Source organism: Amaranthus tricolor, chromosome 8, assembly GCF_026212465.1.
Source record: "Amaranthus tricolor cultivar Red isolate AtriRed21 chromosome 8, ASM2621246v1, whole genome shotgun sequence".
Lineage (NCBI taxonomy): Eukaryota > Viridiplantae > Streptophyta > Magnoliopsida > Caryophyllales > Amaranthaceae > Amaranthus > Amaranthus tricolor.
Genome location: NC_080054.1, coordinates 22,294,115 through 22,307,934, shown reverse-complemented (window position 1 = coordinate 22,307,934; position 13,820 = coordinate 22,294,115). Strand labels below are relative to the sequence as shown.

The 13,820-nt window shown below is 27.8% G+C and overlaps 1 protein-coding gene across 1 annotated transcript; it reads left to right on the top strand.

Annotated features, from left to right (window-relative positions):
• Positions 1 to 3,586: 3,586 nt before the first annotated feature.
• On the top strand, positions 3,587 to 12,069 carry LOC130821314 (BTB/POZ domain-containing protein At3g49900-like). Its single transcript, XM_057687014.1, has 4 exons — positions 3,587 to 4,077; positions 4,469 to 4,538; positions 6,278 to 6,790; positions 11,093 to 12,069. Exons 1-4 carry the CDS (start codon positions 3,863 to 3,865, stop codon positions 11,873 to 11,875), a joined length of 1,581 nt encoding a protein of 526 aa, XP_057542997.1. The 5' UTR covers positions 3,587 to 3,862; the 3' UTR covers positions 11,876 to 12,069.
• Positions 12,070 to 13,820: the final 1,751 nt, after the last annotated feature.

Genomic DNA, 13,820 nt, shown 5'->3' with positions numbered 1-13,820 from the left:
TTGAGAGTAAAATATTCTTCTACTAATAGTTCATATTATGATTTGCTTGTAATTATAAATTAGATGTTAAAATTTAATTTATTTTTAAAATTTTGCAATTCACATCTAGCATCCTAGAGTTTTTCCCAAAGCTTGGCCTAGTCAAACTTTTTTTAGTCCGGCTCAACTCGACCCCCTATCCCTCCTATTCCACATCATATTTTATGGTTATCCTCACACAGTCACACCCCACAAGATATGAGTATCTGTAAATTATTACGTTTGAGAAGCACCCCTTACCTTCCTTCAACTAAATATCAAATAGAGACAAAATTATTGTTGTCTTTTCTTAGTGTACGTTGGCTTGTTGCTCTTCTTGCACTTTTTAATAGAAGCATAGAACTAAAAAGGAGCGATTATATGTTGTCAAATTGTTAAACCGAACTAAACAGAATAAAATATTATTTTAAAACCGTATGGTAATGGGAGGAAGGGCTTCAATGAGTTATCAAGTGTGAATATCATCTTTAATTCATCGATGTGGCAAAAACCATTCCAACACTCCCCTCACATGTAAACTTCTATCAAGTTTTTATGTGGGATTAGGAATAATCAATTAAGGTAGGAATGACATTCTCTTCGGACATACAATTCAGTTTTAATTGAACTTTTGGCTCGAATACCATGTTTAATTGAGTTGTACTTATTGTCAAAACCAGCATATAATTGGGGAAACATATGGTTTGCACCTCATATTTTTTTCGATTATATATTAGCATTGACAATAAGACCAACACAATTTAACATGGTATCAGAACCAATAGTTTCCGATAAACTAGACAAAAATGTTGGTCTTCCATAAAAAAAACTACTTGCGGTTTCAAAAAGGATGTGTTTCCCCAATTAAAAAAAAGGGGATATAACCCACATGTGATTACATATTGAAGACTTGGAGAGATATTAACTAACATATAAGCTTAATGGACTAATTCAAATATTATCGATTTGTTTTATAATAATGAAACCTCATCGAATTTGTATAGAGTTAACTTTCCATTTGTATAGAGTTAATGGTTTCGGCGGGCTGCTTATTGGTTTTTAACTATTGAAACAGTTGCAAAAGTTGGCTCATCGTAACCGGTTGTTCAAATTTGGTTTTAATGAAGATCTCTATAGTATCACGAAAGACAACAATCTTGCATCTACAAATTGAGGAGATCTTAGTAAATAACAATAATTTATGAAATTAACAAATTAGTCTTATGTAGTAGGATATAATAGGATGAGAGTTTTGAGATTTTGATTTACTATTTTAATTATGTTTATTTTACTATTATTCTTCTTGTCTTTTATGGTGATTTACATAACATAATCACTGATTGATAAGAATTTATACTACAAATTAGATTTAATTTTAATGATTTAGATTGTCATTTGATTTCAACTATTATGAATTTTCTTAATGTTAATTCTCATGAAGTTATTAATCTCAAAAATGATCAAAAAAGAATAAACAAATACATGCATTTTATTTTAAAACATTGGTATAAATTCAACTCATGCGCACAAGTAAGAAAGATCATATTAATATCAAGGTGAAAGGGAATATATTATGGAGTAATAGGAATTACATAAGTTAGAGTACTAATTCAACTAGATCGGTAAGAAGATTGGCTGTAATAAAATTATTCTCGTCATCTTTTATTTTAAAAAATTAATAACCTCTTTTTCAATAAATTAAATTAAAACACAGTGTTTCAAATTTCAATTTTTCTACCTTACATCTCCATCATATATATATATATATATATATATATATATATATATATATATATATATATATATATATATGAAAAACTATGTCTTAAAATTATATTATATCACTTTCCTTATATAAGGTTTTAGGTTTGATTTTTGTTGTTTTTCCTACTTTTTCTTTCTCTTAGTCTTTACTGTGCTAAAAAAATGTAAAATTTTAAATTCTTTTTTTAAAAATTAATTGAAGAGGACATTGGGCTAGGTCAAATGATCAGTACTATAAAATATAAATATGGCATGTTATTTAGAAACCAAAAATTATTTTTAATTGGTTTTAATGTATGCAGATTTTGAATTTACACTTGATTTAATCATATAACAACTTCAGTCAAGTATTGTAAATTCATAATAAATATTTTTTCTAGTATTACTATAACTTTTTTAAACTTATGAAAAATTAATATGTCAACTAATTGCTACGTTGGTTAGTATCTTAAAATTTGTATTAACTGCTCTGAAAGTTACATAACATTTGACATTTAGTTTAGCACAAATTCTAATTTAACATGGTGTTAGACTTGATAACAACAACTAAATTAGTTAAAATATTTATTTTACATTTAAAATATTTAGTTTTATCTATTTAATATTTAATACGTTATTCTGAATATTAAAACTGAAACTTTAAGTATTGATATACTCATTTTTTTTTCTTTATAAAAAATATCTCAACATGAAGATGGCTGGTTCTAGCCTGGCTAACTACCTCTTAAAATTAGGAATCCCAAAATAGTTTTAAGAAGTATTTTTTATACTCAAGTTTTGTAGATCAAACTTAATTTTTCGCTTTTAATAAATTCATTGGATTATGAGATGAATTTATAAATGAATATTAAAACTTAAACTATTTCATTTTATACATTTTGGTGTTAAATATTTTTACAGTTGGTACAATTCTTTAATTTCGTAAATGACGTAAGTGTCGTAAGGACCCAATTTCTAAAAAAATTACAAAAAAACCAAGGTCTCCAATCCATAATCTTTATTTTGCCACTAAACGTAAAAACGGTCTCATATAAGAGTTTGCTAGTAGTTTTTAAACACCTTTTTTATGACCCAACTCTCATAACAAACTTATTTTAATTTGTTTATCATCATAATCATCCTACACAGTGTATCTCACTCATAGAAAAAATTATGGACAGGATTTGAAGAGAGAAAAACGCCGACAACTCATACCCATAAAAGATAGCGCGGCCATATAAGTCGTCCGGCTTACCTTCTTCAATGATCCATTGTCCAAACTACTTTGGTTTTTAGCAATTTCTTCTCACCAAACAAATCTGAAACTACCAAACAAGCTAGAAATTTCGTGTTTTATGATCCCCACTAAATAATAATACTCCATTCCATACTTAAGAGTACTTCTACTTCTCTTTATTATTTGAAAATCTCACATCACCAAATATATAAATATATATATATATATATATATATATATATATATATATATATATATATATATATATATATATATATATATATATGTGGTTAAGTTCTAGTGAAAACAAAGTTTATATGAGAATCGTGAGAACCAAAAAATATGCTACCTTTTTACAAAAAAGGTGTTACTTTTGCACAAAAAATGGGTTATTTTTGTTTTTATAAAAATCTGGTACTTTTTACCAAAAAAGTGTAACTTTCAGAAAAAAAAATATAAATGCAAAGTAACACGTTTTTCTGGAAAATTAACACCTTTTTACGGTTTTTATATAAGGATGGTCTCCCTCTATATATATATATATATATATATATATATATATATAATATGAAAGCTCCTTCTGCATTTAAGACTCTTCACAAGCACTGCATTTGCCTGTGGATTATGGAGTTATCATTTTACAACTAAATAAATTAATTCTATATATATACTGGCAAAGAATTTATCACTATTTTACCCAAAAATTCTGCTCTTTTTTCACTCTTACTTCTATTATTATAAGGCCCATTTCTGTGCTTTCTTATACCAACCAAACAATCCTTAGCACTTAGAATTTCTTCTTCTGTTCTTTAAATATATTTTTATTTTCCTTTTTTAATTCTCCCATTTTAGTTATCTCTAGCTATGTCTGTTTCATTTGGAAGAGAAGAAGAGAAAATGAAGGTGAGTTGGAGTAATAATAATTTAGGAGTTGCAGAGACTATTTTCGAAGACGAAGATGAAGATGAAAATGAAGAAGATGATGATGAAGAGGATTTAGAGTCTCTCTGTTCTCCTCCTTTGCCTTTTCCATTGTCTTCTTCCCCTGCTTCTCCTCTTCGGTCTGGTGTTGAATCCTGGTACGTTTATGATAGTAAATATCGTATTTATCACTAATCAATTTCATTATACACCGAGTCCAAAAAGGTTTTTAGTTGAAAAATTATTAAAAATAATTTAATATTTTATTCATTTGCTATTAATAATTATTTTTGTTGATTATTTTTTGATCATTTTATTTTTAATATGTACTTGCACCCGTCATATCAGATTTGGGTGGGAGGGGTGGAGCCGTAGTGGTTAGGAATGGGGTTGCATTGTTAAGATTATTGCGTAATATACTGGGAGCAAATGTATAATAAATGTGGAATTATTAGATTATAATTCAAATATTGGGATTATTTGTTTACGGACGGGTAAAATATTAGATTATTAGATTAATGAAAAGAAAATTTGTTTTTCTTAATCAAGGACTGAAGCTACCGGGAGAAAACCAGACGTCAAAATACAAGTCCGCGGCTTATGTTTTTACTTGCATAAGGTTTGTACGTTTACTCTTCCTTCTATACTTATTCAATTTAAAGTTTATTTATTTTTAAGAAAAAATTAACATTAATAATTTAAATTTTTACTTATTTGTTGTGAATAATTTTATTTTTGGATTATTTTTTAAGAATCTAATTTTGTCATATATTTACCTACAATATACCAAACTACTAATTAATAATAGGTAAGAATAAGGTAAGCTGTCAGCAAACTAAAACAGAGGTTGGATTATTCATAGCGAACTAAGGGTAAATGTTGGATTATTAGAAAATAATCTATAAATGAGATTATTTATAGAGGTTGAGCAAAATGTTAAATTATTAATATTAATTTTTCCTATTTTTAATTTCAATTAAAACAAATTCATCGGATAAAGTTTTAAATTCAAGTCTTACCTATCCCTCTCCTTCTCCACATCTACGTTTAATTTGGTTTAAATGATACTCCTATTTTTAAAGAGAATAATAATTATGATATTATTATGTTTTGATGGAGCTTTAATGTTATGAAAATGATAATCAATAAGGTATTGAATTAATGAAAAAAGATGGATTAATCTAATGGGTTAAATAGAACAAAAAGAACAAGGCAAAAGACATTAATAAGAAAAATGATGTGGACAATTAATACAAAAGGCTTCATATAGAAATTGTTTCGATTTCCAAAGTTGTTTTGATTTTTTAGCATTTTTGAAAATTCTGAATCAAAGATTTGTCTTTCATGGGATTTTTAAGCTTTATTTGAGTACAGAGTACTCATTTGTTTTATATGTTAATTCTTTCTATTGTTAATCAAATAAAAACATGTCAAAATAAGTTTTCAAGAAATAAATTATCAAATATTTAAATGAATGAAAATTACTTTTAAATGCCTTAAGTCTAATGTCATTCACAAATTGGTAATATATTTGAATCCATCTAACACGAGCTAGTTATAATTTGTATCTAATAACTAGATGAAATAAAAACAATGATTAAAATAGTCATAATTATAGTCATTAATTTTCTATTTCTATACAAGTCGAGGTCTGAGGAGAAAAAGATAACAAACATACCATATTCGTATCTCTTTAAGGAGAGGATAAAGAAAAATGCACGCACACAAATAATCTCCAAATAGATTTGTAGATAGCCCTACAAAAAGAAAAAATAAGTTGCATATATCTTGCCTAAAAAAACACATGTAACTAACAAATCCCATTAAAATTTTAACCAATTCATAATAATAAAAAGTTAAAAACAACTATTGTTGGAATCCAAAGGAGAAGTCTATACCATAAAAATAATGGTTTGTAAGTTGTATCCTCAATTCATAAAATCACAACTTTTAAATATATAAAAAATAATTATTATAACAGTTTGACTGTTATGTAAAATATTAAAATATAATATTAATTAATTAATTACACTGATATATTATTGCATTATTTATTGATAAATATATAGCTCATACTATTAAAAACAATGAAATTAGTGCATTTTTACGAATATTTAATCACTTTATTATCTTTGTAAATTTGTTATGCTTATATAACGTTTTTTTGGGAATGGATAAAATTCATGAGTGGAAAATAAAAACATAAGATAGACAAAGGAGGGACAAAAAAAAATAAAAGTTATTGTACTTTAATTTAAACCAATAAATGCACATGAAAAATCATTTTCTTGTATTAAATTCTTCAATTCAGTACATTACTAACAGTTTCCTAAATTAAACGTTATTGGAATTTCACAGGAAGTTTTAATTTCAAAAAGCGGTTACTTTAAGCGGCAATTAACCAGAGTTTCAGAATTTACACTCTCTCCTCCGTTTAAAATAACGGCCAACATCTTCAAGCAAGTAGCCGATTTCTGTTACAACAATAACGTCGTTATAACGCAGTACAACATCGTGGCTCTTAGCATGGCTGCTCATCTTCTTGAAATGAGTTCATATAACGATCTAGAAAATCTCCGTGAGTTGACGGAGTCTTACTTTTGTGAGGTAGTTATAGTTAACAAGACGTTAACGAATAACGTTTTCCGTTCGGGTTTGACGTTGCTTCCTGAAGCCGAACAAACGGCGTTTATGGCGAGTAGATGTATTGAAGCATTGTTGGATGATAATGAGGGTGACGGAGCTGTTAGATGTGCGGACGGATTTAAGACGGTTTTGCCGAAGGATTTTAGAGTGGTTACGGAGTCAATGCAAAAGAGATATACAACAAGTCATGATCTTTTGTACAGAGTTGTGGATCTTTATTTCCTGGTAAGTGTTACTGCGTGCCAATGAATTTTCATTAATTATTATTTTATTGTTTGAGTACATTTTAACATTTTTTAAATTTATTAATATAATTTATTCTTTCTCTTTATTTATTATCACTTTTTTAAAAAATACTCTCTTTCGCTCTGATGCAAATCTAATAAAACAGATGAGTATTTATTAAAATTATATACTGTTATTATTTATATAAAACAAAATAAATCATTAAAAGTTAATTGTAAAGAACTTTTTGTTTTTACTAGCTACAATGAAATTGCCAATGTGTGATGATTTGGTGAAAGAGAGTCACCTAGTTTATACAAAGTATATATAGTAAAAATTATACACTAATTTTTTATTGAGACCGTCTTACTGTGAGACAACTTAAATTGAGTCAGCCCAAACTATTTTAAAAAATTGCTATCGATACAAGTGGAATTCAGATTCACAAAAACTTGGACGGGACGGTCTCATTATAAGACCGTCAATTTAAAAACTTTAAGGTCAAAATTGATACCTTTAAAGTCAAAATTAATACCTTTAAGATGAAAATTGAAAAATGCCCAGAAAATGAAAATAATGCCCAAGTTGTTACACGTCGCGAATTGGACTAGCCCAAATTGATGGTCTCATTATGAGACCATCTCGTCGTTGATTCAAATTTCTTTCTTTTATTTTTATGTTTTTTATATTAATGGACTGTTTACAAGGGCCCGTTTCACGATCAGAGTGAACTTCATGCATACTTTATTTAGTTATCCTGTTTGAATATGTAAATTTATTATTTTAAATATCAATTTGTTGAGAGTGAACTTCATGCAAGAAATCAACAAGTAGAATTTTTTATTAGAAAATTTAATTTTAAAATTGATATTTAGGTGGTTATCTTTTAAAGATTTTATTTCATTTAACCTATAAAAGTCTTAACTTAAAACGAGGGGTTGTACGGTGTACAATGAAGATTGAAGGTAAGGAAAGGAGGGGTTTAATTTTTTTTTCCCTATTCTTTCTTTTTCTTTCTTTTTTTTGCAATTTGTTTAATTATGAGATTAGAAGTCATGTAATCACCTAAAAGTTAAATATGTAGAGTTATTTTTTATTTTTTTTTGAGGTAAATGAAGACACATTAATTTGCACAAATAAGAGATCATGAGTATTAGTACTTTAGTTGAGGACATGGGAAACTTCGGAACGACTATATGATAGGTACCACCATAACATAAGTCCATAACTACCGAACATGGCACCAAGAAGTAATACTAGCTAGTGTTATAAATATGATCACTTAACTAATAACTCGAGTAGTACTGTTGTATGTACAATTTAATATGATTTTATATGCGAATAATTTTAGATCAAAAAGTCATATTCGGTTTTGTTAATCGATCGAGTCAATTTTAAATAATTCTAAATTTCATAATTAATAAAAAAAAACTAAATCATAAAGCGTTTATCGACATTTTGATAAAACAATTTGATTTGCAATAATGAACTTGAGATTGGTCTTCAGCCGTTGAACTTTAACTTATTTAAATGATTAAACTTAAATTAAAAGTTTGTATGCAGTGTAAGTCTTTCTGATACCTAACACCAACTAATATTCAAAATAAATAAATGAGAATAGAACTCGTAAATCAAGTATCTGAATAGAGCATAAAAAAAAGTTTAAGTTAATAGTTAAGCTTCTAAAATATTTTATATTTCCTCCATTTCATTGAATTTGCAATATATTTTATTTTAGTTCGTCCCATTTAATTTGCATTATTTCTATTTTTAGATAATGACCCACTACTTTCTTTTAATCTCATCCATACATTTTAACTCTCTTTAATTTCATTCACACAATTTATTCTCTCTTATCATTATTACCATTTTTTAAAAATTTAATTACTTTCTCTTTGATGCAAATCAAAAAGGACATATAAGTATAATATATGATCGCAATTTTAATCTTTTTTAGAAAACATTTAATTTTCATTTGTCAACTAAAATTGAATATTTTGATTCTTAAAACATCGTTTTATAAAATCTTTTCCAAGAATAGTCATGTTCGCAATGTGATCCACTATTCAACCAACAGATAATGAAAACGTAAAAGTTTTTTATAAGAAAATGTGATATATATAAGCAGGATTTTTTAAATGATAATTTGAAAGTAAACTTTAGAAAATAAACAGCTAAAAATGGAATTTTTAGTTAGAATTAATTTCCTTTAAAAATTTGAACTTGAATTATCATAGGAGTAACAAGCAAAGGTAGTAGTAGTACGTAGTAGTAATAAAAATTTCTTTCAATAATTGTTGTAAGGATTTCAGACAAAAAATTAATAATACTCCTGATTGTAATGTGATTTTGAGACAACAAACTTGATAATAGTCCTAGTTGTGATGTGTTGACTTGTTTCACCATTCCAAAAACAGGGCCGACCCTACAAGGGGTAAGAAGGGCTTACCCTACAAGGGGTAAGAAGGGCTTGTACTTCAGACTTATCTAAAAAATTAGAAAAATGACGCTTTGATTTTAAATATTAAGGAGTCTATAATAGTATATTTACTAATTAAGGGTCTAAAATTAAAAATTTTACCCCAAACCTTTCAAATCTCAAAGTCGACCTTGTCCAAAAACAACTTCAAATTTCAAAATTGTTTAATGTCATGTTTGGGAACGATAATTTCATTTGAAAATTTAGAATTGGCCCAAATTTATTGTTTGGTAAATCAAACATTTTCAAATTTGGATTTGGATTAAATTCCACCATTATTTTTAAAATAGTTAAAGTTTAAAATTTGAGAATGACTACTCCAACCTTATCATTCTCAAATTCTTTATTTATGATTTCATAATTGAAATCTATAATTTGAAACAAATGAAATACTTATTCTCAAACACTATATAAGGCTATTTGAAAAAATTGATTTTAATTTAGGGACTCAAACACTCAGCACTCAGTGAGATCAAATAATAATCTTAACAAATGAGGTTGAGTAATAAAGGCTAAATGAAATTGTGAATGAAATTAAAAATAGCTTTTAAATTATTAGAAAACAATAAATACAAAGTACCTGAGATAAACTAAAAATAAATTAAAATTAGTTGAAAATTTTATATATGGACCATCTGTTTTACTTTATTATATTTTTAAATTTAACAATAAATTCATATTTGATTTTTAGATTTACACCAAAAACACTTTATGTAGATTCATCTAATTTATATATTATTTTTGTCCAGTTTTATATTTTTAAATCTATTATTCCATTTGTCCGCTAATTTTTAAATTTATTAAAAGCTATTCTCCGATTCATTATATTTGCTATATGTTCACTTTTTATGCTATCCAATGCGTAATTTAGATCATTTATATTTTAAACTATTCTTAATTAAAAATTAAAAAAATTGATTGAGTGAAAGTATCTAATTAAACAATTCAAATAAAATTCCACTTGACTATATTTATTCTTACACAGTAGCCACAATATATAAAATAAACTAAAAAGATAAATAGTACCATTAGTCTAATATAATGACTATTTCAATTTTCAAAACGGATGAAATAATTAAGTAGTCCAAAAGTGTCGTAGCACATGATAGATTTCATCAACAAGCTTGCATGTATGTTTATTTCTTTCTACATAATGATATTTAACACTATTTATCGTTCAAGTTTATTTTATATATATTGCGGTTAATGTGTAAGAAAAAATATAGTCATATGAGATCTGGTTTGAATCATCTAATCGCATACTTTCATGTATATTACTTCCTCCACTCTGAAAAACTTGCTACATAACGTTTTTTAACACTATTCATCGTTCAAGCTTATTTTATGTATTGCGGTTTATATGTAAGAAAAAATATAGTCATGTGAGATTTTGTTTGAATCATCTAATCACATACTTTCACAATATTAAGTTTTTATAATTTTTAGATGTGTATAGTAAACGGATTGAAATGCAGCAAATATAGTAAACAGATGAAGTACATGCACACATGTCTCCAAAATAATCCGAATGATAAACTGATTGAAATCTTTTTTATTATACATTTATATTAGGTCGTGACAATTCGTTACATAACCTCATCGTAGCCCACTCGTGTGGACACGAGACATCCGTGGACTCGGGCCCATAAACCCACGGGTCAAGAGCATTGACTTGCACATGCACTTGGTGAGGTTCATTATTTCTCAAAACTATATGGTAGTAGGTTGATTAGCCCATCCAATATATATATATACAAGTCCACAACCCACTATTATATATCGATATGAAATCTTGTCTCACATGTAAAGTATTTCCTAAGCAGGCATACAATGGAAGGATGTCAGAAGATGAGAAAACTCAAATCACAAGCTGCATAGACTGCAACATTCTTTCTCCTCCTCTTTTAATGCACGCCGTTCAAAACCCTCGTATGCCTCTCCGTTTCATCGTCCAAGCCATGCTCATTGAGCAGCTCACCACTCATCGCTCTCTTTTCTCGGTCCTCAACACCGCCCACCACCACCACCGCGACTCTCCAGTCAGCACACTCGGTGCGATCCTCGAAAGGGACGCAGCACTCCGACAGGTGACACAACTGAGATCCGCTATTGACACTACTTGCTCTAGGATCAAAACCCTAGAGAAGGAACTTTGTGGGATGAAGAAGCTTCTTTTGGAGTCTGAAAGGGGTCCAAGTATTTTATTAGATCATCAAAAGAGATCTTCTAGTTGTCGTTTTAATAGTAATAGTAATAGTAATCGTAAGGTGGAGAGAGGACAGAGAGGTTCGATTTCTTCGAGTTTTTTGAGGTTCGTAGGTGGTGATGGTGGTAGTGGTAGTGGTGGAAGCAACGGTGGAAGTGGTGGTAGTAATGAGTTGGTTGATGATATGATGAAAATGGGGAATTCTAATACTAATAATTATTGTGATGTTGGGAAAAAGAATTTTGGGCAGAGGTTGATCAGGGGATTAAGAAATGTTTTTGGGGTTTCTAATAATAGAAATGATTCTAAGGATAAGGATAATAATGGAAGATTTGATAATGGACGAATTACGAGAAGGGGAGTTGTTATGGATGAAAATCATCATAGTTTGAGTAGATGATGAGGAAATCATATATATTTAAATTTAATGAATGGTGAGTTAGGATTTTAATTTTTTTTTTTGGTTATGTAGTTTAATTACTACTTTGTTGTTGATTCATTGGTTTTGTACGTAGAGTATAAACAATTTATCTATTTAAGTGTATTTAATTTATTATGTAATTGTGTTGCTTGGAATGAACTAAATTTAATTAATTAATATCTACTTAACTTTATATGTTTTCTCAATTTATTATCGAATGTTGAAATGAAAGTTAGATCAAGTTATTACTCGATAACACTAGAAAAAGAAGTTAGAGTTATGAGCCAATGATAACCCAAATGGTCATCAAATAGTCGTCGATATAAATTCTATAGCGAACATTTTGTGACCATTTAGTTGAAATATGGCCGCAAATAATGACTATATTCTAAACAAATAAGGTGTACTCTTTCTCCTCATCCTTTTTTTCTAACTTTTTTTCCCTTCTCAACAAATAAAATATACTTTTCCTCCTTACCCCGCCCTTTTCTTTTCTTTCCTTTTCTTCCCTTTCCTTTCTCTTTTTTTCTTTTCCCTCCTAATTTGCTACTCAATCATAGCGTAAGAGAGATTGTGTTTTTATTAAAATTTATTTGTTATTTTCTCTCCAAACGCCTCCCTTCAAAATCCGTCCATTCTTTTTTTGCTATCCAAATACTCTATCTTTTTAAATCTCTTCCTTTTCTTTTTCTTTTTTTTTCCTGTTTTTCTCTATCTGAACACAGTAATAAATTATTTTTCTAAAATAGTTATTGGTCAAGTTAAAAATTGTAGTTTCGGCCAAATTTATAACTTTTGGCCTCCGACTTATGTCTACTAAATGTTATTCTTAATGTTCAATTTTCTCTAACTTGTATTCGATGATCAGATATCCAATTTCAACCTTCAACGCATGGTATATCTGTGTAGTGAATGACTAACAATTCTTATTAGAGACAGTTGTATGATGAAGTATGTTCAAAGTGACTCTTTTAAATGGCTAGAGTGAGTATATCTTTAAACTGTCAATTTTAATATTTAAAATGACATGTTGAATATTAAATAATTACAAGAAATATTTTATGTACTAAAATAAATGTTTAAATTTATTTAGATTGTAGTATTTAGTCCAATTGAGAATTGTTATATGGTAAAATGATCTCAAATAAGAATTTGTGGAATGACTTAACTGGTTCAAGATAAGTTTAAAAATGATATTTTGATACTTTATTATTGTTAAAACTTGGTTTAATAAAATTCTCTTTGAAATGTTTAGGTGTGGAGAATCATATTTTATCTTAGTTGAAAAGCAAATATTATTTTCCAAGCTAGACAAATTCTTGTGAATTTAGCATTAATTTTCACCTATGTTTTTCCTACTCTCAGTCTACCCTAATCTATCCTATAATAAAGAAAGATAAATAAATATTTAGTGCATATGCATGCTAGCTGGAAGGGATTTTTTTTTTTCAAGTTTAGGCAAGGCACCTTTAAAAGAAATTATACAAAAGGCATATTACAAAACAATACAATATGTACTTGTTTGGTAAATAGCTTTTGAGTTGATTTTATTGTTGTTTTTGTCTTTTGGTTTATTGATCAGTTACAAAGGCAAAATAATGTGTTTGATAATTTCAGCTAGCTAAAAACTAATTTTTACTTCAAAATGAAAAGGTAGACTTTGTTAGCTTTTTCTAATGACTTTTGGCTTTTTGGCGCACTTTTCTCTAATAAACAACCAATATTTAATTTTATCAAATATGTCTCAAAACAACTCACTTATTTAGCTAGCTTAAAACCAATAAAAATAGCTAACACTTTCAACTAATCAAATAACAAACCAACTAAAAATTAGCTAGTAGCCACCTGTCAATAAACAATAACTAACACTTAACAACCGTTTGTCAAGCAAACCTATTAATATGTTATGATGTATATTTTTTGA